Below are 27,894 nucleotides of genomic sequence, written 5' to 3' on the forward strand. Positions count from 1 at the left end.
AGCTAAGATATTGGGTTCAGACAAGGTCTGTTCACAGAAAATTCAAGTATGTTTACAGCAGAATTTTATGCATGTTTACTCAAAAGCAAGTCATAATTTTTATGAGACATTTTCACTAAGTTTTATTTTGCTTATCTATTATAAGATTTTTTTAACCATGAAAAAGATACCCATACTTAATTGGTCAGATTTTTTAAACAGATAAGAGGTGGCGCCTATTTTAGAAGTATTTGCTTTTTCATTCAGGATGTACTTTGTGACTTGTTTGCATCACAAAAGAAACAAACATATAAGCAATTAATTAAAAATTCCTAAATGACTTAACAACACTATTTACGATGTTCAGCTAGGTTTTTTTTTTCTTTAAAACCCCCCAAAGCACATAACTGATGAAACTGAAATGGGAAAGCTGTCAATTGATAAATCTGCCTTCTACAGACTAGAGAGCATACACAACTTGGTAGGGCTACAGGCTAGCCCTCAAAACCTGAAAATGAGTTTTACTATGGCAGCTGACCTCAGCTGACCTCAGATACTTCATTTAGCCACTGTGACCCAGTAGACTGCAGCAACCTTTGCAAAGGAGAACAGTTACTATGTGCTTAAAAGCCCACAATCCTATACCCGTTTATGTAAGATGTAAACCCCATTGAACTCAGGACTTACAGTGCAATTCTCTAAGCTTGCTTGGAAGTCATTGATGCTATGCATTTTAAACTAAGGTAGGGGGGCTGCTGCTCCTGCCTACCTGGGACCTGTTTCTTCTAGAGTGCAAGGGGAGGGCAAAGTACATGGATCCAGCAAGTCCCACCAACCCAGTCTCTGTATTGTTGAAACATCTGCTTCAGCATCCCAAGTTGCTGAAAGGGACAAAAATGCAAGTATTCCTTCATTACCTCACCTTCTGTGTGCCCTAGCTGTTACTGACCAGCTCCTTTCTTGTTGTTTATGGAATCAGAGATATAAGCATTAAAACATACATTTGACACTGTTGTATATTTCTGCAATATGCTTATGCTACTTGTTTTCCAGATATGAGCAAAGCCGGTTCAGGCAAGCACTGAAACATTATAATTGAATTGTCCTGTCGCTTATACGTTCTTATAATTGTGACCTTACACTTTTCATTGTGAAATTGCCAAAATGTTTTATAAAGGTTTTTTTTCTTTCATACTTTTGTGTGTGAATTACTATTCTTACGCTGTATTACCACTGAATATAAGCTAGTCAGTTCAAACTAAGTTAAGAAAGCCTAGTTTGTACAACAATCATAAAGGAATCAGTACCAACCACTTCAAAAGACGTTTGCGTGTAAATGAATATAACAGACCTCTCATGAATTGGACTTACCTTTGAGATTTTTCTTTCCCTATTTCTTACGTCCAGTATAGCTCAATTTGAATAACTTACTCCACATTAACAAGTAGTGCCAGCACCTCTAGGTTTATCTCTGTCACTGTTAAAATAGACAACTGTAAAAGCCACTTTGTGTTGCTACTTCTGAACCCAACAAATCTTGAGCCATGAATTTCAACACTATTCATGCAGAAAGAAGGGACAACATATAAAAAAGTTAGTGACCAGTAAATGAAGTCTATTTTTTATTTCAAGTGTTAATGGTAAAAAAAAGTTCAGCACAGCTGTTTTATTTAAAAAAGTGAAACTACATTACTATTCTTCTAGTTCAGTAAGTAAACACATGAACCCAATGTCCTTTAATGACATAATAGTTGAGAATTGTACAGTACATCTTATGAAGACCCGTAAAATTAAAGAACTACTTTAAATTTAGTGATAAAAACTTAGAATTCACAGCTTTAACTTCTTTTTCCTCCCTCTACCATCAGGAGTACCGTCCAGCTTACGTTTCTGCACCTGGATAGGGAGGGAGAGAAAGATTAGATTTTAGTCATAAGTTAATTGGCCATGATATAAAGGACCACAGAACTACACTGGATAAACTGAAGAGTACGTTTGAAAGCACCTTTTGAAATGGCATAGAGAGTCTGTTAAAAAGAAAGTCAAAATTCCAGTGAAACAAACACCCAGAGAGAGCCTTTGGAAGCAGCTACAGGGGCCAGAGTACACATGTTCCTTCAGGGGATGATTTGGTCAAGGATTCAGATACAGAAAGTAACTGTTTTCAAATTATGTGCCGAAATCAACAGTTTCTCTTCACATAAATCACTTGTAAGAAATTCATATTTTACACTCACCAAAGATGGCTTTGGGCCCCGTTTTTTCTTCTCTGCCTTTTCTTTTTCTTCTAATTCCATGTTTTCTCTTTCAATCAAAGTGATTAAGGTGTTGCATCGTCTTTGCAGCTCCTGAGTCATGAACAAGGAAACAGACCCAATTATACAGTAGCCACAACACACAAAAAGTTCACACAACTACATCCTATTCTCAATAGTCTCTGAATTAATCTGTGCTGAAAAAAGAGCAGCTTGAAGCAGCCAATATTACAGAAGTAGAGGGAAGAATGAATATGATCAAAGTAGAGCCCACTAGCACAGTGCTGTTGGCATTAAGTGAACTCTTAACAAGGAGGGTGTATATATCATTTTTGAAAAACAAGTCATAGGTTTGATTTCTGCAAGTGGTGCCTCTCATATACAGGGGTGACTAAGAAGCTTCCCAGTTTGGGGGGTGGGAAGAAAAGATAGGAAGGAGCCCATGTAAGTCCCTCAACCAACACCACCACTGGACTTTAATAAATAACCACATTGGTGAATACAGCATTAGCAAGGTTAGCGTATACATATTTTAAGTAAACATGTGACACCTTGACTTATAGCCATGTAAGCTTACTTCATCAGTGTGCATATTTTTACAGTGAGCCTACAAAAGACCCTCATGGTAAACTTGCTGAAAATAGGGGCAAACACTAAGTACACAGGAGACAAGGCCCTAGTTGCAACGGTTTGTTCATTTTGGCCTATGGCTGATAACTCCAAAGCAGGTTCCAGTGTGGAAGACAACAGCTCTAGTTCTCTGAAACACAGTTTCTGAAGCGGTTCCTTCAGAAGACATTGATACATGCAAACTAATACGTACCATTGCAGTTCTAGACTTGAGGAACCAATCAAATCTGAATTGGGGAGAGTTGCGAATACATTGCCTCAACTCATCATAAACATTTTCTTTGTCAAATCCTAGCTTGTGAAGCATGCAGATTAAAAAGCGATCTTCTTCTTCTGTATAATTTTTTCCTTTGTTAGTGCCATACGATATCCTCAGCTGGTGAAAAGGTGCTTTGTACCTGCCAATCTAAACAAAAACATTTTAATGCACAGAACTAGACATGCATCAGTGTACTGCAGGATAGAGACATGACCCACAGCTCCATATCACTTTGAAACATGATTTAAGTTATATATAACTATACTTTTCTAGCAACAGTGAAAGCATCATTTGTAGAAAATCAGCTTGTATAACTCATCCCAATTTTAATGGGCAATATTTTCTTTCCAATTGTGGATAATACTGTTTTCAAATTCAAAGAGGAGTAAACTATTCAGACAGTAATAAAGAATTACATCTGAAACACCAAGAGCACTTCACAATTTCATGACTTAAGACATGTCATTCTTAACTTCTGAAATATGGAAAAAGAAACCAAGAGAATAGGAAAGACAACATTTAAATGAAATGTAGTAGTATAATATATCATTACCCTGAAATACCAGTGTAATTAAAAAGAAAGAATATATTATTACCTTTGTGTCAAGTGCCTTTTTAATACTAATCCGCCTTTGAATTCGAGCTTCACCTCTTTCAATCTGTGCCATTATCTTTTCTATATCCTGGAGTTCATTACATCGTTCCCAGAAAACAGCTGGATGGGGGGAATTATTTGCTAGTTACATCTTACAAAAAGTTCATCTGTTTCATAATCTTAATTAGGTAAAATATATATGAATTTATAGCTACTGATATGTAAACAAGTCAGAGCTATTATGATGTAACAATTAGTGTTGGACTATGACCTGGTAAAATGATTTCAAATCCTCACTCAGCGATGAAGCTCAATCGGTGACCTTGAGCCAGTCAACATCTCTCAGCGTAGCCTGCCTCACAGGGTTGTTGTGAGGATGAAACAGGGAGGATGGGGGGGGGAACCATGCTCATCACCTTGAGCTCCTTGAAAGAAACTGTCGTGCAAGGAACTTTCATTTTATGCTTATATAATGTATGTGCTTGCAGCTTTATGTGCAATACCAATTTTTTTTAAAAAAAAATTAAAAATGATGCAAAACTGGCACACACGGGGGGGAAATAAGAAAAGGTGGAAGAGAGCAGAGAAAAACAGCCAGCAGCCTTCGTGAGAGTAACAGGATGCAGAAGAGGCGGCTAGAGAATAGAGCTGGGTGATACCTGGTTTTCAACAGCTAAATAGCGCAATGTGCGATATATTACGATGTCTGGGGTGGTTAACCCTTTTGGCCTGGCAGGCCAAATGACTTCCTCAGCTGATTGCCAGGTGTTTGGGAAGCGCACACAGAAAAGAGCAAGCCTTGCAATCCTTGAGCTTGAGAGGCACAGACCACAGAGCTTGCAAAGCACCTTGGCACAGTGCATCCTAAGCACCTGGCAACCAGTGGGTTATCAGGCACTTATGAAGTACTTTGAAAGGGGCTTTGCAGGCACTGTCAGCTAGCCTTTTTGAGAAAGCCCCACCTTTACCTTCACCACAAACACTATAAATGACATCAGGTGTAGGTAGGGCAGGACACTCTGGCTTGCCAGTAGCAGCTTTGCAGGCCAAATAGTGAGAGCCAACCAGCCAATTATTTCCCACGCCCTTTATTTAGGCAAATATTCAGTTTAAAGTCCTGTTGAATAGAAAACTGGCATTTTAATCCATTTTAGAGTGAATAAATCTCAAAACAGATTTTATGGGTGACTCAGTTTTTATTTCGTGGAAAAAAACTTCCCAAAAAACTCAAAAGTGATATTTAGGCTATGGTCAAGTACTCACTTGCCTAGGAGTAAGCTCAATTGAACTCAATGCAGCTTATTTTTGAATAGACATGTATAGGCATGCATGTCTATTCAGACATAAAATCATTCACAGAACTTCTCACAAGAAAACATAAGTTACCAGAATATTCAATGACTTCCTCTGGAGTTTTTCCTTCTACTTCCCGGGCTATATTTTCAATGTCATCACGACCCCATTTTTCATTAGCTTTGATGAATTGATTGAAGTCTCTCTTATTCCAATTTGTGAACCCCTTAAAAAATAGCAAGATAGGTATTTAGGATTTTCATGTTTCTTTCAAAGACAAACTTAACTGGGTCATCAGCTGCCTTGAGAACTTTCTGGCTAACTTAAGGGAGTTAAAACTTTGAAAACAGTGTTCTCTCTAAGTGACCCAGATTAAGCTTTGTAAATTTGTATCCTGCCACTTTTTAATGTAAAACAATTTCAGGGTAGCTTACTACAAGATAAGAACTAAGAACAGCATCAGGAGAATGCATGAAAACAATTTAATCAGAGATTAAAATCTGAAGGAAAAAACAAAAACTAAACCTGTCTAGCATCAAAAACAGAAGGCACCAAAAGAACCCTTTATAGACACAGTGGGTTTTATTTTTTATTAAAATGTATACACCACTTGAGGGGATGTGGGTGGCGCTGTGGGTTAAACCACAGAGCCTAGGGCTTGCTGATCAGAAGGTCAGCGGTTCAAATACTCGCAACGGGGTGAGCTCCCATTGCTCAGTCCCAGCTCCTGCCAACCTAGCAGTTCGAAAGCACGTCAAAGTGCAAGTAGATAAATAGGGACCGCTCCAGTGAGAAGGTAAACGGCGCTTCCGTACGCTGCTGTGGTTCGCCAGAAGCGGCTTAGTCATGCCAGCCACATGAACTGGAAGCTGTATGCCGGTTCCCTCGGCCAGTAATGTGAGATGAGCCCCAGAGTCAGACACGACTGGACCTAATGGTCAGGGGTCCCTTTACCTATACACCACTTGATTGTAAAAAAAACCCTCAGTGGTTTACAAAATAAAAAACAGTACTTTGGAGTGCTTCTCAAAAACAAGTTTTAAAGAAGAAAACATATCAGTTTTCTCTTTGTAGTATTAACAGAAATGAAATGAAATGTAGACTTAGCCAGAATATGTCATAGAAGGATGACCATACCTGGGTTAGTAGCTTTTCTTTTTCTTCCAACTCTTCTTCATTAAGGGGCTCAGCGTCATCAATTTTAATTTGCTCTTCCTTTTGTGCCTGGGATGCATTGGGTAAGTCAGGATTACGAGGTACCTAAAATTTACCAGACATCACCAAATACTTAAACTAAGATTTCTATATGACAAATTATTTGACTTTACTAAGTTTAAAATAAGATAAACCAGTGGCAATTTATATAGTATCAAAACAAAATATAAATTTATTTAAATTAAGATGAAAAACAAAGCATTGATCATAATTTACCTTGTACCCAATGGTTTTTCTGTAATAAAGAATCTCTTTTTCCAACAGTTCAAACAAACGTGGTGGAAAGAACTGGAAATCCTGAACATTAGGCTGTTTTGGAGGGCGTGGTGCCTAAAAAAGAGAGAGAGAGAGAAATCAGAGAAAAGAAATCAAGGCTATTACACCACCAGGCCCACCAATAAAGTAGGCAAATATTAGCAACTACAAACTCCCCAGAACAAGAACTACACAAGATACAAAGTACTTCCAAATCATGCCAAAGGAAACATCAGCAGAATAAATGTTTCTCAAATAATAGGACCTACTATGGCAGTCTGTCAAGAGAAGGACTTGTGTAGTATGTTTAATTTTACACAAAATGGGTATTCTGGAAAATAAAGGCTTTAACAAACTGATTCCACCCCACTCTCCCCATAGCAAATAAGCTAACATTTTTCTATTTATGTTCTGGTTTATGAATAACCTTACTTTTGGTGCTTTTGGTTCACTGACACGAAGAGCTTCCCTGAAATAAGCATCAACAGCATAGTTTGCTTTTCTCTCACGCTTAGGTGGTTCAATCCACTCTGTGAATGCCATCTGCAATAAGCAATATTGTTGGATAATGAAATATTAACCAGTTGACAGATCCCAACAATGCGTGAAATTCTAGTCACTAAAAGCGCCTCATTACCTTTTGCTTCTCTCTATAATCTTCTCCTTCAAAGTTATAGACACTTGACTCTGTATCCACCGTAAAATTTCTGAGTGAGCTTTCACCCATGTTGGAGAGTTTCTCATTCATTTCTGCAGTCTAAAAATACAAGAACCATTTTTTCAATAAAACTTAATGCTTCATAACCAAATGAGAATTGAATGCAGTCAAGACAAGGCATCATTACTGGTATTCAAATTTTGACCTGGAAAAAATGAAGGTCACATTTTATTCTGGTATTTCATAACATGTTAACTTACTTTCTTTGCACCTCTTTCCAAAATACCATCAATATCTTCATCTGTAATTTCACTCTCCTTGGAAGCAAAGACATGGGTAGCTCCATGCCTAATCATCTGCAACATTTCATCTTTCCCTAATTTGTTCAGATTTTGATCCACCAGTCTTCCTGAATATGAAAAATGTTGTTAAGAAACAGAATGTTACACTAAAAGTCAAGTACTTTGAAATTTGCTGTCATAAGAATGTTTTTAATTTTCTGTTTTGGAATCTGGGCACCCATAGAAGCAGTGCTATTATTTGAAGTGCCATTTCTACTGTATTCCCAACAATGCTAAGCAAACACTTTTGATTAAATTAGTAGGAGTGTACTCAATCTTTAAACACTCTACTTTTGCCTATACAGTGCAGTTTACATTATTTTTCCATGAAAAAGAGTTTTTCTGAAGCAATATACAATACTTGAGACAACAGGTGAACTTCACTATAACCTATAGAAAACAAATACCGTATTTTTCGCTCCATAGGGCGCATCGGACCATAGGGCGCACCTCGTTTTTAGAGGAGGAAACAAGAAAAAAAATATTTTTCTGGTTTTCCTCCTCTAAAAGCCCTGTTTTTTTGAGGATCAGCTAAATGTTTTGCAGTTTTTTTGCAAAGGGGGAAAAGCAAAGCTCCTTTTGCAAAGGGGGAAAAGCAAAGAGGAAAAGCTCTGTTTTTATGGGGTTCAACTCACATTTCTGCAGCTTCTAAAGCAAAGGGAGCCTTTTCTACAGTTTCCAGACAGATAATCAGCCAGTCACATGTAGCTGGGGAAACAAACAACCTCCCTCTGCAGCACATTCAACAAAGGAGTGGGGGCTGAAAGGGAGCCGGGACTCTTATCTCTCTCCCGATCTCTTGCTGATCAGCTGCTGAGCGGGGTCCTTTCAACACCCCCTTTTCTCTTTGTAAAATAAAAAGCATGATCCTCTTTTGGCCCCTGGGCAATTCAGCTCCAGGGACCACCATTCACTCCATAAGACGCACAGATATTTCCCCTTACTTTTTAGGAGGAAAAAAGTGTGTCTTATGGAGCGAAAAATACGGTAACTTTAAAACACTTGGATCTCTTTCTTTCTGCCTGGCAACATTTAATGTCTGATAATGGCTTCATAATGATTACAGACTTTCTGAAACCACTTTCAGTAAAGGTATTTTTGTAGACTTCCTGGATTTTGTGCAACTGAAATAATAAAACAATATATTCTATGTAAATAAAAGTTATTTAATAGTACTGATTTAACCCATGAAAGTTATACATCTCCCTAAGATTACTTAAACATTTTCCCTTTTTTCTGGATTTAAAAAAGTCAAAAGTAATTCTTCACACAGTGCATAGTTTAAAACTGTAGTATTTCTTGCCAAAATCTGGGCAGCTTCAAAATGGGATTAGATAAATTCATGGAAGAAATGACTATCAATTTCTACTAGTAAAGAAGGTTGTATTTTAGCTCCAGTATGTGATGTAGTGTATACTGAATACCAGTTGCCAGGAAACAGAGCAGGAGAGACATTGCACCAATGCCATGAGGCTCCAATAGGCATCTGATTGGCAACTTTGGGACATAATGCTGAGCTAAATGGCCCTTTTCTTACGTTATGTTCACACACTACCACAAAATGTGCATCATAAAACAGTTTCTTAACTTACTAAAAACACCCAATATCAACCAATACCACTGTGCAGACTTGTTGAAAGAAAAGCCAAGTTCTATTTACCTTGTTGAATAACTATGGAATCCAAGCGAAGTTTCATTTCTGCTCTTTCCACTATTCTTTCTTCTACAGTGTTGTCTGTAATAAACCTGAATACTCTAACAGTCTTTGTTTGACCAATTCTATGTGCCCGATCCTACACAGAAAAGAACTCAATATTTAAGTTATCTACAATAAAGCACTAGCATTATACTGAACTATATTCATGCAACTCTGCATAACTTAAAATTTATTCATATGAAAGTAGAAGCCAACATCTTGAACAACTTAATCAGAAATGATAACACTGAGAAAAACCTTTCTTTTATTTATAAAAGTACCTGTATACTGCAATTCATTAAAAAGAACAAACCAATTTACAAAAATTCAACATAACCCACACAATTAAAACAATATAAAATGTTAAGACATCAGTCAACTACTGCCAACTTGGGGATTAACGATACTCCTGCAGATGATCTGTGTCTGAGCTGGGATCAAAACAAAATAAAAAATTCCTTCCAGTAGCACCTTAGAGAGCAACTAAGTTTGTTCTTGGTATGAGCTTTCATGTGCATGCACACTTCTTCAGATACACTGAAATAAAAGTCACCAGACCCTTATATATAGTGAGAGAGTGAGGAGGGGTATTACTCAGTCCTAATTGCAGTCATCAACAGGTTTTCCACACCCATCAGGCAATCACCCATTCCCACCACCCTTCTGAGTAATACCCCTCCTCACTCTCTCACTATATATAAGGGTCTGGTGACTTCCATTTCAGTGTATCTGAAGAAGTGTGCATGCACACAAAAGCTCATACCAAGAACAAACTTAGTTGCTCTCTAAGGTGCTACTGGAAGGAATTTTTTTTTATTTTATTTTTTACTATGGCATGTGGGAATACACTTCGTGGGTTCCTTTGAACCCAGGGTTATTTGCTTTAAGTTAAGTTTGTTTATGCACTATTTTACGTATCCTTCCGTTTAAAAGTGAAAGTAAAAGTAAAGCTCAGTAGGCATGTTGCCACTGAGATTACTCCGCCTAAAAGTTTAGTTCCAGAGGTTTGAATCTGTCAATGATCGTTTATTCTGCTTCCCGCCTTTTTGGGGGGCAGCAACAGCGTTTCTATTGGTTAATATATCGATCGTGACGTTACACTTGGTTGTCAATAAAAGGCTGCGGCTCCCCGCTTAGGCACGTTATTCTTTGGTTCTTTTAGTTGGGTTAAGTTTAGTTTTTGGGTCTCTGGGTTGGAAGCGCGTGTAGATTTAGTTAGGACTTAGTTCGCGGAAGATTCTCGGTAAAGGCTTAGATAGCTTTAGTTTTAGCATAGGCTTAGATCACGGAAGATTTGGCGCGTATAGTTTTAGTTAGCCTTAGCACTGCGGAAGATTTGGCGGTGCAGGGTTTGTTAGCTTAGGAAAAGCTTAGAATAGTGATGGTTTTAGTATAGTATAAAAGCCTATGCGGGTCAGCCAAAGCCATTCAAAAGAAGTATTTGTGTCTGTCTTTATTTCATCTTTATTTAAAAATTTGGGGTCTATCTAGCCTTCATGCTTAGGTGTAACTTTAGTGTAATTCAGGAGGTCGCAAGTATTTGTAGCTACTTTCTCGAGGCATTTTCATCCGAACGACTCACGCACCTTCAGATTAGCCTGGCGAACTGCGGCACGGTTCGTTCGCAGGCTTGGCCGGCGCCCGTGCGGAAACGCATGTGAGGTGCTGGCCGCAGATCCCCGGCAACTGGAATCCCGTGTGTAGGTGGCCTAAACCTACACGCGGGAAGCTCCAGCAAAGAATCCCCGCAATGGCAGACCAACACAGCTACCTACCTGTATCTGAGCTGGGATGTAAGCGTTCAGGGAGTCCCCGAGTTACCCTGGACCTAAGTTGTTCAAGGCTTTGTAAATTAATACAAGAACATTGAACCTGGATAACAGTAGATACTACAATTTTAAAATAGGCTGTTGCAGAGTCAACAAGTGTATAGCATGAAAATGTGTTCAAAAACAAAGAAGTGAGATTCAAGTTCATGATTTCTAAGGTACTCTTATGAACCTTACCATAGCTTGTAGATCTACTTGAGGATTCCAGTCTGAATCATAAATGATTACAACATCAGCTGTAGCCAGATTTATTCCCAAACCACCAGCTCGTGTGCTCAGCATGAACACAAACTTTGAGCTTCCAGGTTCATTGTACGCATTGATGGAGGCCTATATAAGAAATGAGTCAGTCAGTACATCAATATTGGTTCATAAATTTTTGAAGAGAAAAAAATATTAAGCTTAATTCTTCTGAGCACCTACTTGTCTCTCATCGTGAGGCGTCTGCCCATCAAGCCTACAATATTCATAGTTTCGCCACATGCAATAATCTTCTAAGATATCTAGGACTCTGGTCATCTGACTGAAGATTAGGACGCGTGAATCTGTTCAAAATTTTAGAAGATAGTTCAAAGGAAACCGCACTCTAAAACCAATTAGTGATCACTCAAGAATTTTAGGAAACAACTGCAAAATTTATGGCAATCCAGAAATATACATCAAATACATAACTAAAGACATAAATTACACAATCACATACTATTTTTATGCACAAAGCTATGAAACCAGTTTAGATCAGCTGTTCATCAGTGTTTGCAGAGGTGACAACATATGTCTGACAGGTGGACCATCCATCAGGATTGAGGGAGGAAGACGCATCCCTGGTCCACATCGATAGGCAAATATTTGAACAGGTTCTATTATTTTAAAATATTGTACACAACTTCTCCATGAAGAAGGGCTGCCAGAAAGGGTTAACTCCAGCACCTTGCGCCTAAAGGAATATTTGCAACTAGTCAATTGTTTGCATAATGTTCAGGGTACAGAAAGGGCTTCTTCAGTAATAGTCTCACTGCTATAATGAAGCTTAAGATTCCAAGATTTCAGAAACAGGCAGACCCTACAAGTTGTGCATAGGACTGTCTAGGATCTCAATACACCAATCTTGTTCCATTTAGTAGTAAAGACTGAAGATCACTAATATATTCCTACAAGGCAATACAAAAAGCCCAAACTGGGCAAATACTACCTTATCAAATAAGAAAAGAGGCAGTTTCCCACCTGCATTTACCAGTAAGATAAACATGTTACCTTGTTCTTTCAATTTTGGCAACAGTTTGTCCAAGACAACCATTTTGCCACTGTTAGTAACCAAATGCATATCTGTTGTGTAAGGTGGGCCAGGCTCTGCTCCATCAAACAGGTATGGATGATTACAACATTTTCGCAACTGCATAAGAATGTTCAGTAATCTCATTTTGTCCAGTTTCCCAGCAGAATTCAATATATCTATGTCCTTCATTAAGATTCTTGTGTACCTGTATTGAAAGAGTAAGGCAACTGACGATCATGTCACACAAACAGTTTTCATACACAACCAGCAAGATGAAAGATTTTGTTCATTTATATATTAATTTCAATTACTTACCATTCTCTCTGCATTTTGCTGAGACCTACATATATTTTAACTTCCTTTTTTGGAGGCAGACTTTTCTCTACTTCAGCTTTAATACGACGTAAGAGAAATGGTCGTAGCACCTACCAAAAACACAAAAAGCAGCACATGACTTCAAATTGCAGCACTACACACAAAATACTTATTCATATTACTGTTACTTCAGAACTATATTGCTTTCCACCCCCTTTCAATATGACAGGCTGTACGTGCTGTAGGCATTCCATATATATTTGTGTTAAGATACAAAAAGATGCAAACAAATAATTCCATCTGCATACAAGGGTATGCCTGATTTCTGGTTCCAAATATAGTGCCATACTTTGTATCAGAGTCTTCCCAACTATATTAAGTGGCAAGTGAACCCAATCTCTTATTAGCCCCAATATCTACATCAATTTTTGTAACCTATCAACTGAAGCTTACAAGCAGAAAATTATTCACCTCCCAAGTACAATGCATATAGAAAGTTGATTGTGTTACACAGAACAGTAGAAACATTCCTGTGAAGTTCAACCAATTAAACTGATAGCATAATTAAAATCTCACCATATGGAGCCGTTCCACTAGTTTTTGATCCCCAAGACAGTTGTTTGTATCAAACCATGAATCAAAATCCTGTATTGAAGTATTAAAAAGTTATAATCAGTCACATTTCAGAATAAAATCACCCATTATTTGTCTAAGAACAAAAATTGGTATTTATGTTATGTAGTTCTGCAAAGGCTAAATCCAAGTTTTCAGGAAGCACACATAACTTATAGTCCAAGCTTTTCTTACAAAGTTGTAAGAATGTTCTGACTCTGTTCCTGATTAATTAAGAGACAGAATATGCTGCAGATTCCCTTCAGATAAATATTTGAAAATATTCCCCTACCTTTCTTGCACTAATCATGACTTCACATAACACATGCACTGACACAAGCCATGGATAATACAATCCAACTTGCTGCCCAACAATGCTTTGCAAACCTAGGTACTTTATGACAGTTTCACAGTTGACATTGGTTCTGTTTTTGCATGACAGTCGTACCTCGTGTTGCATTCGCTGCGGGTTGCGAACAGCACAGGTTACGAATGCGCCTTACTTCCGGGTTCGGTGGGTTGCGCATGCGCAGCCGCGGCAAATGACGTCACGCGCATGCGCAGAAGCACCAGATAACGACCTGCGCATGAGCAGAAGCGGCGCTGCGGGTTGCGGACTGCTCAGGATGCGAACGGGACTCCGGAACGGATCCTGTTCACATCTAGAGGTACCACTGTATATGTGAACCAAAGTCAAGACTGCACTGGGAGGAGGAAAAGTTACACTGGAAAGTGATGTTCACAAGGCTATTTGCAAACCATAGTTTTGTAAAAAGTCAAAATTACACCTGCCACTAGCGAGGTAAGTCAATTTCCATGTCCAAATTCAAGGTAGCCCAATCAGCATCAGTAAGGGATTATTTCTGCCTTATGTGCATTTGAAGGTTCTAGAGACCTGCATTGGTTTGTTCATTAGCATAAATACATAAAAGTTATTCTCTCAAATGGAAAGTCTTCCCACTTTTTCAAATTATTTACATAGGATAGTGTATTAAAAAAATCTAGCTAAATATGCTTTCACTAATTCTTCCTTTTATTTTTATCAACTATAATCTTCCTGAAACAGTAATTCTTATATTTCTGAATAGTCCCAAGGAGTTCAATGGGGTTTACATCCAGGCAAGATGGTAAGGTCTGCTTCGTGGAAAACTAAGGATGCCTATTGCATTACTCTGACAATTATAAGTACATTTGAGAAGTTTTGTGGCTAACAAAACTTCACTTACACCACCTTTCCCCAACCTGCTGCCCTCCAGACATTTGAACTACAAACTCCCATAAGTAACAAGTCAGCCGGTTGGGGAAGGTTGCTATATACGCAAACCACCAAGCATTATAAGAGATCTCTCATGAATGTGCACACCAAATATAATAATAATAATAATAATAATTTATTATTTATACCCCGCCCATCTGGCCGGGTCTCCCCAGCCACTCTGGGCGGCCTCCAACAAATATCAAAATACAATACAGAGTCACAAATTAAAAACTTCCCTAAACAGGGCTGCCTTTAGGTGTTTTCTGAATGTCAGGTAGTTGTTTATTCCCTTGACTTCTGACGGGAGGGCGTTCCACAGGGCGGGCGCCACTACCGAGAAGGCCCTCTGCCTGGTTCCCTGTAGTTTTGCTTATCGCAGTGAGGGAACCGCCAGAAGGCCCTCGGCGCTGGATCTCAGTGTCCGGGCTGAATGATGGGGGTGGAGACGCTCCTTCAGGTATACAGGACCGAGGCCGTTTAGGGCTTTAAAGGTCAACACCAACACTTTGAATTGTGCTCGGAAACGTACTGGGAGCCAATGCAGATCTCTCAGGACCGGTGTTATGTGGTCCCGGCGGCCACTCCCAGTCACCAGTCTAGCTGCCGCATTCTGGATTAATTGCAGTTTCCGGGTCACCTTCAAAGGTAGCCCCACGTAGAGCGCATTGCAGTAGTCCAAGCGGGAGATAACCAGAGCATGCACCACTCTGACAAGACAGTAAGTAATCAACAGTATTTGATAGGCAAGATTAAAGTGAATTTTAAAAGTTGCAAACCCTTACATCAGCTGAATTAAAGACATCTGGCAGTAAAAAGTTAAGAAGTGCCCAAAGTTCATGCAAGTTGTTCTGTAATGGTGTTCCAGTTAACAGTAGTCTATTTGTAGTCTTGAACTCTCTCACAATTTCTGACAACTGGAAAAAAAAAATACACACACATATATATACATTAAACTTGCAGAAATATTTTTGCATGATTTAAATATTTACATCCACTGAGTGTTTCAAAATACCTTTGATTTTTCATTTTTGATCCTGTGAGCTTCATCAATAACAAGGTATCGCCAGTTAAATTTTTTGAACACCGATTTCTCTTTAATGAGCATTTCATATGATGTTACACAGACATCCCATTCACCAGGCAACAAGACATCTCGCACAAATGCGGCCTATTAATAAGAGGGAGGAAAATGATTTGAAAAACTGTAAAAATGCAACTGCTATTTCACATATTTCACAAAGTACCTTGGTCACCTCAGGTTTGATGCTGGTTCTTAAAAGTAGGGGATAGGGGATCAAATACTTATTTCACTCATTATAATGCACATCAATCTCTGACCTGGGTTTCTGGGGGTTTTCCTGTTGTTATTCTGTCTCTCACAGCTACAATAAACCTACCATTACAATTATGGACTGGTCATTTCTTCGTCAGAGGGCAAACAGGCAAATTTTGCAGGGGATTAAATACTTTCCCCCCCCTCACTGTATTTCTCTAGACCAGAGCAGTCCAACTTTTCATACCATTTGGGCTGCAAAAGTACTTCAACACAGAACCTGCAGGCAACACACAGAATTAAATTTCCAAATCATATATTAAAAGTGTTTGTAACATATGTATTATAATTTAATATACACAATTAATAATGTATGCACTTTCATTAACAATGCATGACACAAAAACTTTTTTTTAAGGCTTTAAGATTATTTTTCTTGAATGTTGCCAAAGGCCTCATGGGCGAAATGTAGCTTGTGGGCCATGAGCTGGACCACCCTACTCTAGATCATCTTAAAATGTTCTGCAAATTCAGGACGATACAGAATTAAAGCCTGTAGTATGCGGAGAATATGGGGTTCTGGGTGGTATCTTTCCTGATTCAGCACACCATCCTACCACATCAGAACTTAAAAGAAAGCTGGTGCATTAGAATCCAAGAACATGGCTCACAGTCTCTGGAAATCTGTTTGTTGCCTTGCTTAGCTGTTGTTTGTTTTAAACTAAGAACCCTGGTTTGTATATTCTGCTAAACAAAGATGCTTTGGAAGTGAAACTAAACTTAGCAAAAATCCTTCTCTTGGGAACATAAAATGAGAAATGGGAGGAGCAGCACAAAAGCATATTTCACTCAAGGTAATCCACGTGGTACTAAATCTTGGTTAAGCATTATGTGCTAAGTACACCAGAAAATTTTAGGGAAACACTAAGGTGCTTTATACTCACTCGCTGGTCTTTGTCACCTATCAGACATACTGCCCGAAGAGTTGGCACCCATCTCTTAAACTCACTCATCCAATTATGTAAAGTTGATTTGGGAACTAATACCATATGAGGACCAGGAATATTTCTGTAGTGTTTCATATACCCAAGGAGAGAAATTGTTTGCAGTGTCTTCCCCAGACCCTATTAACAGAACATATATCAAGTTAACTTGAGAAGATTCCAGTCACCAAGATAAAATAATTAATATATACGTATGTAGTAGGGGGTTAGACTAGATTATCCTCGGGATCCCTTCCAATTCTATGAGTTATATGTCTGCTCCCTTAAATATTCTTACTGGCCAAAAAGACACAACGAACAATAGAAATGCCCTCTACTCAAGACAGAATACGTATAAAGAAGACATCCAAACACAGCTAATTCCCTAAAAACCACATTTTTGAAGCTGTCTATATTTGCAAAACTTTCAATCAGTGCACAGACATGTCTAATTTCTCTTTCAACTGTGCTAGACAGGATTTGTCCAGTATCCAAATTATCAGGTGCACATTTTTCTTAATTATCTTCTCCAACTACATGCTGCATTTCTCAATATAACCTGTCACACGCCTTAGAAAAACTGAATTTGGAAGCAACTCAGTCCAGAAGCAACTTTCAACTGCTTGCCAGAAGCAGGAACAATAAGCAGTGAGGACATGTTGATGCCAGTTTCTCAAGCTTCTTGAATGCTAATTATCCAACAGATGGAAACATCTTCCTACAATCTCAGAATATTGGCCTTTCTAAATGTGAAACGCTCTTAACCAGAAAAGCAGCAACTTGAGAGCCTACATTGTTCCATAGAACAAAAAAGATATTCTCTAGTTGGATTTTACTGAGGCAAATCAGCATATGAACGTCATTATGTACTGTAAAGTGAACTGTTGTTATTTGTATTTGCTGCTATGCATCTAGTTTAAACCAATGTCAGATTTAGCCACAATGTAGTACAAAGACTCAGACAAGAAGAATGTAGTAACTATTTCAGTTTAGTATGAAGACATCTAATTTAAATTTGATAATCTCAGACAAAATCAGTTGTTGCACATACCATTTCATCTGCTAAGATACCATTGATGCCATTTTCATACAAAGAAATGAGCCAATTTAACCCTCGGACTTGATAATCTCGCAGTTTCCCCCATTTTACATCTGCAACAAAAACAATACACAGTATAAAATAGTTAAAGTCACCATTAATAATACTTCCAATGACCAAGAAGAAAACATAGGAGGATATAAGAATATTTTAGTATACAGTATATCCTGACAGTGAGCATGGAAATCCTTGGGAACACCAGGACCAGAGAAGCCTCAGCTGCAACAGCAACTAGGGTACCCAGAAGAGTTTCTCTCAGTTCTACCTGCAGTTTTAGTCAAATGTCCTAACATCTTGTTAGCCATAGCACAATACTTCCACAGGTAAGCCAATCAACACAGATGAGGGAGAAAGCCATCCCGATTGTCTACTTTTTAAAAAAAACAAACACAATGAACATGGAACACATCCGGGGAATAAACCAAGTATTATTTTATAATGATCTAAACAGACTATGTACACACTGCCCAAACAGATTACTACATTTTTATCACCTGCAATTACTTTCGGTTGGTCAATATTTGGCAACTGTAAGGGTTTCTGTAAAATTTGGCAAAAAGCACTATCTATTTTAGTTTTAAAATACCGTATTTTCCGTGTATAAGACTAGGTTTTTTCCTTAAAAATGTCAAAAATTAGGCGGCGTTTTATACTCTGGGCCATCTCTCCCATTTTCTTAAATCTGAGTCCCCCAAAACACAGAGCATCTTATACATGGGGGCATCTTATAGATGGAAAAATATGGTAAGTAATTGATATTGCACCACAAAGAGCAAAAGCCACTACATACACGATGGAGAGTCTTCAAAGCGGGTGCAGACATTAGTGGTCTTTGAGCTTTCTGTTAACAGCTCCTCATCCTCTTCCTGTTCAGTTCTGCGATGGCGGTAGCTAAAAACAATGCATCAGTCTAAGTATGCAGCAACTACCATGTATACCAAAACACTCTAAGAAGCATATTGTTCAAGAACCTTAACACAAGTACAAGGAAGACCCTTGCCACTCTTTGCACCTCCATGTCCCAACTGGAGAGGGAAATGGTAGTAAATGAAAGGTTGCAGAAATGAGCTCCCATTCCCTTCTCCAATCCCAACTGAAAAGAGTAGCAGAAGACTGTCCCAGAACTCATGGAGTCGCAAGCACAAGGTCGGGAACAACAGCCTGCTCCTCTCACAGGCAGTATCTGGTAGCCATCAATTTTGAGCTGGCTACAAGCCAGGCAATATCTGTGAAACCCTGCAATACCTAAATACCCTGATCTATGAATTCCTGTATTTAAAAGATTATTTCCCCAGTCATGTGGTGCTAATAAACATTGACTTTGTTTTTAGGAAGTTGTCTGCACTATTGAATAAACTTAAAAGAAAAACACAGTTTACAGAAAAGTGGCTTTCTTCAGAATTGTGTTTATACATTGGAGTTCAATTTTTTTTAAACTACCTCACCACTTTTTATGCTCTAGATTGACACTTGTCTGTAAAAAGGATAATAATTTCAGTGATAATCAACAGAATGGGTAGTACTCACTCCCCAACTGATAGGAGATTTTGTTTTTCATCCTTCTTTATTCGTGGCCGTCCTGGTTTCATTTTCAAGGGTGAAGTTGGAGTCTTTTGAGCAGCAGGCTGAATGAAATGAGCAAACAATTCTGTTTGCTTCAACAGATACTCAAATCTGTTTGCTCTGTCTGTTTGCTGGAATAAGAATGAAAAATATAAGCAAAGATGCAAGCAGGATTCTAGAATTACATTAGCTTTCAGCATGTCAGAATCAACTATATAGTGCCCCATCTAAAAACATCCTTCCTGTTTAGGCTAAGAAAATCTAAAGATGTACACACACTGAACATTCAACCCTAGTTCTGAAGACAACTCTTTTGACATCAAGTTCATTGCCATGGTTAAAAAGCTAACATATTGTAAATGTTTCTACTGGGGGGGATGCAAATTTTATCTTTAATTAACCTTCCAAGGTTGAAGAGTAGCTGAGCAAAGTTCAGAGGTTTTTTTGTTTTTGTTTTTAAAAAACTAATATCTACTGAGTTCTCACCATTAACTGAAAAGATGTAAATGAACATTTAATCTAACTGCTGAAGGCTTGAGACTCTATGTATGTTCCTTCCTGTAATTAAAAATGTGCAACCACACTACTAGTTGGAAATACTAGTCATTATCTGAAATATTTCACTTCATTTCATAAATAATTATTTTACTTCATTTCTGTGCCAGGTACATTATATGTATGCATTTTATAAATCTTGTTCCAAAGAAAGGAGAAAGCTCCAGTCAGAAAGTTCCAGTCAGGAGAAAGAAGGTAACAGATATTTCCACACAGCAAATATTAACTGCTTAGACCATGACATGAAACAGGTATGCAAATAGAAAACATAGCAACTGGTTCTTTAAGACTAGAAGACCACACTTTCTTCTTTTCTGACTCTCTGCTGGCAGAATAATAGAGAAGGATAACATGAAAGCTTTCTGGATGTCCTACAATATTTGAAAGTTTGGAAACATGGCAGGATACTCAAGTGTCTGGCTGCTACTTCTGTTTCTCAGGCAGATACACACAGAAGACAGCAAATATCGGAAGTCCCTGTCATGCACATGTAAGCTGTCTTTCAACACTTCTGACAAGACAGGGTAAGAGGACAGGAGAAAGCAGAGCAACAGAAAAAGCTGTCCAAGCCTGACATATAAGCAGCTATTTAGTCTCTGAGCATCAGCAGTGGCCCCAGCTGGCTCTCTCCATTCTTTCAGAGCCTTTTATTCTTCAGGTAACAGGTAGCCAGTGTGGTGTAGTGGTTAAGAGCGGTAGACTCGTTATCTGGGGAACCGGGTTCGTGTCTCTGCTCCTCCACATGCAGCTGCTGGGTGACCTTGGGCTAGTCACACTTCTTTGAAGTCTCTCAGCCCCACTCACCTCACAGAGTGTTTGTTGTGGGGGAGGAAGGGAAAGGAGAATGTTAGCCGCTTTGAGACTCCTTCGGGTAGTGAAAAGCGGGATATCAAATCCAAACTCTTCTTCTTCTACTGAGAAACCTAGGTGTGGACATCACTGCCCTTCAGAAACTATCACCTACCTAAGTGCCAAGTCACAAGTTTCACAACTGTCCTTTTCCCCTTATGAACTACAGTGGTACCTCGGGTTAAGAACTTAATTTGTTCTGGAGGTCCGTTCTTAACCTGAAACTATTCTTAACCTGATTTACCACTTTAGCTAATGGGGCCTTCCGCTGCCGCCACGCCGCAGCAGCGCGATTTCTGTTCTCATCCTGAAGAAAAATTCTTAACCCAAGGTACTATTTCTGGGTTAGCAGAGTCTGTAACCTGAAGCGTTTGTAACCCGAGGTACCACTGTAATTCCTAGTTCATAAGAAGGGGGACCAGGATGTAATTGCACTTGACTTGTGGAAGCATCTCGTTAGTCTTACCACAACTGTCCCTACCACAATGAGTCTACGAATGGTGCAAGGTAGGGGAGGCCATGGAGAAGCAAGAGGTACAAATGAGAAACAGAAGAGGTCTGTGGCACACAAGGCAAGTGAGTAGGATAAACAATATTTTCTGCAATCTTATTTGCATTGTGATATGAAATCTCAGACAAGAAGAGATTAACATCTTTATCAATCTTCTAAACCATCTAAACGATACTTATTAGTATAAAACTACAAACCATTTTCTCTTCATATGTAGGATCTGGTTCTTGGTTCTCTTTTTGTATTCCTGGAGATTCGTCATCAACCACATCCTAGAACATAAAAATTAAAAAGAGATACTTTGTTTTCTTTCTGCATCTCAAAACTTCACAAATGTGTCCATTATTTAAGAAGCAGGTAACCCAGAGTGTTGTTTCTCATGACAAGCTGCATATCTCCACTATTTTGTCTTTTTGTCATGGTTATACAGTTATGATATCACTTCTGATCTATTTTTTTTTCTGACAGCCTACACAACCTAATAAGAGATGACAAACTACCATATTTTTCCATCTATAAGATGCCCCCATGTATAAGACACCCCCTATTTTGGGGGCAACAACCAATCACCAGTCCACCCTCTGCACTATCTGTGTATAAGACACCCACTGATTTTTGACATTTTTGGGGGGGGCTAGTCTTATACATTGTAAAATATGGTATATTAACATTTGTTGTCTTGATCTCATGTACCTTTTAATAATGTTGACTGTCCAATGTTTATTCCTTTCTCCCAATTTAGAATTATACTACCATCAAATTGCTGATTATACTGGGTCTTCTACTGAAAGTTGTTAATCTAAATATTTTTCCATTACAGTAGTTTTATATTGTATTATTTATTCATTGCAGAAAGTTTCAGTAGACATTTTGTAACTTTTAAATTGCTAGACGAATAATATTGTAGACAGTACGTTTCAGCATTTAGTTCGCCACTCAATATAGGTACAGTACTATAGTAACATGGTAACAAGTATGATGGGAAAGAAAAGCAGTAAGGGAGCTTTATAACACAATGTATTTCCAGTGTGATGTGAAAATTATTATATAGCTATTGGAACATATATAAACATTTTCTTTCCCTGTGGCCTATTTAGTGAAAGCAAATTATAACCTGAGGGTGGAGGGGGGGGGGGAGAAGGAAGGCAGAAAATAAAACAATGCATATCACTTTAAGATGAAAATTTATCAGGTCACAAGGAAATTTTAGTCAAGCAAAATTATTAGTAAGAGTTCATTTTATTTAAAAGCTAATTTACTGACTTCCAGTTCTCCAGTGTATTTGTTTTTAAATTGGCCGATATAGTTTCAATTAAGTCTTCAAATACAGTCCTGCATGAAGCTCTTTATGATAATCCAACTGGACTATCATCACACATGAATTGCCATGGCCAGAAAAGGAGCCAGGGGGCATACCCAAGTTTGTAATAAGAATGCTATTGGTCAGTGTTGTTACACCAGCCATGAACCTGAATTTTTAGGGGCAGTGTAAACCCATCCTCCACAGATTGCACACTAACTATATTAAGTAGGTTCACTTCTGCTGGCAACAGCCCTCCAGGTGCTCTGTGCATGTTTATGTGCATACATGTGTGTCTTCACAGCTCCACTACCCCGCATTCCCCTGATTGATACCAGAGATTGGATCTGGGACATCTAGCATGCAAGGCAATGCATTTTCCACTCAGCTGTGGCCCCTGTAAAAAATTTATAAAAGTAATATTGAGGAGGTAAGATGTAGCAATGGATTTAGCTTGAATAATGCCTCCCTTTTAAAACATTTAAGTTACGAACCATCTTAAAATTCCTTGTCTTGTAAACTGTCCCGTCTATCATCTTCAGATGAAGGATAGCATTATAAACAAACAAACAAACAGTTCCAAATCCAGATCCTGTCAGGATTAAGTTTCAGTTTGTTCATCCAATCTTCAATTGCATTCCCAGGATTAAACAATGACAGCCAGAGTTGAGTACTAACAGCATACTGGTGTCACTGTACCCCAGTCTCCAAGCCATATCACCCAACAATTTCATGTTTTATAGCACAGGAAATAAAATGGAACATTTGCACAACCCACAAGCTAGCAACCATGGGGTAGAACCCAGCACCACCTCTTGGTCCAATCACTTTAAGACCTCCCCTGAATCCAACCTGGAAAAGTTACCATGGTTATATATATGAAGAAGAGGAGATCTGTAAAAAATCAACAGGGATGACTTTTCCCATCCATTTCTCCTATAAAACCAGATTTAGTTCAGTATCATGCAAAGAAACCCTGGCATTTGAGAGCAACTACACATTCCATGGGGTCACGAAGAGTCGGACACGACTGAACGACTGAACAACAACAACACATTCCAATATCTAAAGGAAGAATTGACACTAGACTGAAGTTATTAAAATCAGTTGGATCTACCGAGGACTACCTTTAGGAGCAGACAGGGTACAATTGAAAAAGACCACAGGGACTGTAGGGACCACTCTCTCATCAAGGAGGCATATAGCAGCACCTCCATTATGCAGCATACTATCTTCCTATGACATATGTATTTAACCAGGGTGGGCATGGATACTTTTCAATTTGTACAGCCCAATGATGTGGACCGGATTATTGGCAATGTGAGAGCTAGATCCTTGGCTTTTCTGGCTCGTTAAAAAGGCCAGTGGGGGAATGGCTTAGTGGGTAAAGAGAGGGGTCAATGCCTCCTTACAACAAGGAAGGGTTCCAGCATGCCCAAAGGAGGCAGTTATAAAACCTCTATGGAAAAAGCCCTCCCTGAATCCCACCATATTGAATAATTAGCTGTCTGTTTTCAATATTTCCTTTTAGGGCAAGATACTGGAGTGTGTTGTGGCATCTGAACTCTAGTGGTTCTGGGATTCAACAGATTATGTTGGAGCATTTCAAACTGGTTTCAGGCCTGGTTATGGGACAGAAACAGCTTTGGTCGCCTTCATGGATGACATACAAGAAACTGTACAGGAGTAGTATGTCCCTGTTGGTTCTGCTGGACCTTTCAGTGGCTTTTACACCATCAATCATGGTATCCTTCTGAGTCACCTTTCTGAGATGGGATTTGGGGGCACTATTTTACAAAGGCTCCATTTCTTTCTGGAGGGGCAAACCTAGAAAGTTCCTTTCTGGAGGGGCAAACCTCCATTCCTTTCTGGAGGGGCAAACCCTGAGGGATTCCTGTTTGAACCTTGGCCATTAGCTAGTGATGTTCCTCAGGTTTCTGTCCTATTCCCATGGCTATGGAACTTAAGACAAATTCCTGAGCGGCAGCAGGTGAAGGACCCTAAGCATTAACACTAACATCCCCACTTGGTCTCTCAGCATGTTAACAAAGGTAAAATGATCAGCTTCACAACACAATGGTGTGTGAAACCATACAAGGCACCCACTATCTATTGTTATTATCCCTGCCTTGTTTAAATCAGGTGGTTCAACTACTTCCAGCCCTTGTGTTTGTCTGTATGAGTAGAACTTTAATCTATTAGCTGCTGCTGTATATTAACCACCAATATAGTTATATAAGGCCAGGTTACAAAACAGAAGAGAAAAACACCAAAGTCAAAACTATGAGGCTGCAAGTACCAGGAAATAAGTCCTTTTGAGAACAGTAGGATCAGGTTTTTTAAAGTCCCATATTTCCCCATATTAGCAAAATGTATGGAAAATGTATATAAACTAGAAACAGGTGCACAAATGAATAATACAACATGGTACCAAACAAAAAAAAAGTATGCAACATCATCATTGGTGGTGGGGTAAATGCATACAATTGACTTCACAAATGACTTTTATTTTATTTTCGTGGGCACAAAATTATCTATTCCACTTTAGAACATCTGACAGGGCAGGGTGGGCCATTTGTTATATCAAAGTATCCTAATGAAAGGCCAACCACTCTGGCTTTGTACCGGACAAACAAAGCACGAAAGACCTGTGGTATCCCCACCGCAGAACCAAAACAACCCTTCAAACTGCGTGCACGCGTTGGGAGCAACGAATTCACTAATCGACCCAGTTTGCGAGTAGGGTAACTTTCGTTTGCACTCCATCCTGATTTCACTTGTTTGAGACTCGCTTCCGACTAAAAACACCGTTAAGGATTGGGCCGTTTGATGGAATCGCGGTGTGCGCGGAGAGGGAGGCTGCTTCCCTCGGAGGGATCTGTGCACCCCCTTCTCTCCCCCCCCCCCCAGTTAACGCTCAGTTGCTTGGTTTGTCGGGCCGCTTGCCACGGGCAAAGATGAGACAGAGGAACACGCCTCCGCGAGAAAGGAAGGAAGGAAGGAAGGAAGGAAGGAAGGAAGGAGTCTCGTCGCTGGAGGTGCCAACCAACGCACCCTCCGCCCTGGGGGGGGGGGAGCGAGGCGGGACGCGCGCACGGGGCTCCTGACGCGAAAACCAAACGCGCGTTGGCGGGGCTTTCCGAGGCGCTTCTGAGGGAAGCCGCTCCTCCTCCGCCTCCTCTCTCTCCTCGCTATTGTCTCAGCCCCACGCGGCTCGGCTGGGGCCCAACCCGGCCGCTCTCGACGAAAGAGACGGGGCGGCTATAACCGACGCTCGCTCTCGGCGCTCCGGTCGAAGAAGAACCGCGTTGCGGGGGCGGCACTGGACCGGCACAGCCACTCCTAAACCCCCCCCCCACCGCCGGAGCGGGCGAGCGAAGAGCCTCCCCAACGACCGGGCAAGAGCCGGCGACGAGGAGCTTCACCCCTCGCCGCTGCCCCCCTCCCCCCCCCCGTGCGCCGTTTCCCTTTTTGTTTCCTCACCGCTCCTCCGGCGTCTCCTCCGGGCGGGCCCTCCGCGGCGCCCGCCCCCGCGTTCTCCGCGACGGGAACCGAAGCGCCGGCAGGCAGGGAGCCGGCGTTCTCGTTCTCCTGCCCCGCCGCAGACATAATGGATACCCCCGTCCACACACGGGCGGCGACGGCGGAGGGAGAGGGAGGCCTGGCTCGAAAACTCCGCCGCTTAAATATATATCGATATATGTATATATGAGGACGGGTCTCGTCGCTAGCTTCGCTCCGCGCGACTCGGGCCGGTTGTTCTTCTTCTCCCACGGCCCCCTCTCGGCGCTGCCGCCCCGGCTTTCTCAGCGCGATCCCACCAACCAGGAACAGAGCCGGCTCTCGAGTCTCGCGAGACAGCCTCCCGAGGGCGGGGAGGCGGAGGAGAGGAAGGGGAGCCGAGACGCCGGCGCTCGCAGCACACGGACTCTGATTGGCTATGAGAAGAGAGAGGAGGCGGCACGCGACGCTGCCCCCGCGATTATTTTGGCGTGAGGGCGGAGTAGGAGGGATTTGGGGAGCGCGCGCGGGTGCGCGAGGCCAGAATCAACGAGGGAAGGGCGGGGACTGTGTTTGCGTCATTTGAGTAGCGGGGAGGGCCTGGGTTCGTTCTTTTCGCGTGTTGGGAGCGGGGCCGAAGGCGGGACGAGCCGCTTAGACCTTGGACACTCACGCTGGGACGTTTTCACACATGATGTTTAAGGCACGTGCCAGGATATGTTTGGGGGCCTGACATTTTCTATTTTATTTTTAATAGTAAAATACTTGTATTGCTTTATTTTATTTGCGAACCTCCGGCCTGCTGCTGTAGCGCATCTCTTAGATAACTAAAATATAACAGCTTGATGATTACAGGTAGGTAGCCGTGTTAGACACAACAATATAAAACAAGGACCCGATGTGAAAGCGAAACGGGGACAGCAGATATATCAAGTGTGCACCACATTAAAAACAACCCGCAAAAGAAAGCGAAAGCCTGCCGGAGTTTTAAAGACGGGAAGTGTGGGGAGGCAACGCATTTCATATTTCTTATTTCGATAAAGAGGTTTTTCAGCTTTTGTGGGATTCCAACTCCCTTCAGCCTGGCCAATGGTCATGGGTAAGGGGAGCTGGAGTCCCAAAAAATCTGGGGAGCCGCTGCCTTAAAACAATATAATCCTGATCATACATTTAACTGCAGTTTGCAACATGGAATGTGATTTTGGGGTTTTATAAATTCGTGTCCAATTTTTTTTCTCTCGTCATGCAAAGGGGAAAGCGGGTCAAGCTGAAATTCCCTTTTCTACTTTGTTAAAAGTTACAGATCACCTTCCTTATTTAGGTCAAGTAGGCACCTTTCCTCTTTAAAAACAATTATTAACGAAACAAAAAAGTAATGCCACTCTCACGACCCACTTTAGAAAAAGATGTGAACGGCAGTTCAAGACCAGTGACCACCAGTTCAAGACCAGTGCTTTAAACAATTGAAGCTGATCATTTAATGTGTTTTCCAATGCATAGGAGCATAGAAAGCTGCCAAATTATCAAGAGAGACACTTCTGCTAATTTTAACACCCAAGAGTCTCTGTAGGGAAAGAGGTGGCTTTTCCAAATATTTGGGGCCTGGGCCATTTGGGGCGCCTTGAATTGAATCTGGAAATGAACTGGGAACTAGTGTAGCTGTTTTAAAACAGGTTATGTGAAATCTAAATAGGATCCCAGCCAATAATATGGCCATTTAATTTTGGATCAGTTGGAAGTTTCCAAGTCATCTTCAAGGGTAACCCCCTATAGAGCCCTTTGCAACTATCCAGTCTC

General features: G+C 40.3%; 1 protein-coding gene across 2 annotated transcripts; it reads right to left on the bottom strand.

Annotated features, from left to right (window-relative positions):
- Positions 1–1,573: 1,573 nt before the first annotated feature.
- On the bottom strand, positions 1,574–26,250 carry SMARCA5 (SWI/SNF related, matrix associated, actin dependent regulator of chromatin, subfamily a, member 5). 2 transcript variants are annotated; one of them, XM_033160291.1, is made up of 24 exons: positions 26,080–26,250; positions 21,494–21,568; positions 19,346–19,512; positions 18,609–18,709; positions 17,771–17,871; positions 16,681–16,860; positions 15,476–15,631; positions 15,246–15,377; positions 13,170–13,238; positions 12,594–12,703; positions 12,257–12,483; positions 11,429–11,550; positions 11,183–11,335; positions 9,141–9,273; positions 7,400–7,548; positions 7,119–7,238; positions 6,914–7,024; positions 6,443–6,556; positions 6,149–6,235; positions 5,105–5,237; positions 3,720–3,838; positions 3,058–3,270; positions 2,217–2,327; positions 1,574–1,875 (listed from the first exon to the last, which is right to left on the bottom strand). In XM_033160291.1, the coding sequence occupies exons 1-24, from the start codon at positions 26,203–26,205 to the stop codon at positions 1,810–1,812; spliced, it is 3,075 nt and encodes a 1,024-aa protein (XP_033016182.1). In that variant the 5' UTR covers positions 26,206–26,250; the 3' UTR covers positions 1,574–1,809. The 2 variants fall into 2 exon arrangements, with proteins under 2 accessions (XP_033016182.1, XP_033016181.1); XM_033160290.1 differs by having other exon boundaries at positions 6,149–6,271.
- Positions 26,251–27,894: the final 1,644 nt, after the last annotated feature.

The sequence above is a fragment of the Lacerta agilis genome, chromosome 9 (assembly GCF_009819535.1).
Source record: "Lacerta agilis isolate rLacAgi1 chromosome 9, rLacAgi1.pri, whole genome shotgun sequence".
Classification (NCBI taxonomy): domain Eukaryota; kingdom Metazoa; phylum Chordata; class Lepidosauria; order Squamata; family Lacertidae; genus Lacerta; species Lacerta agilis.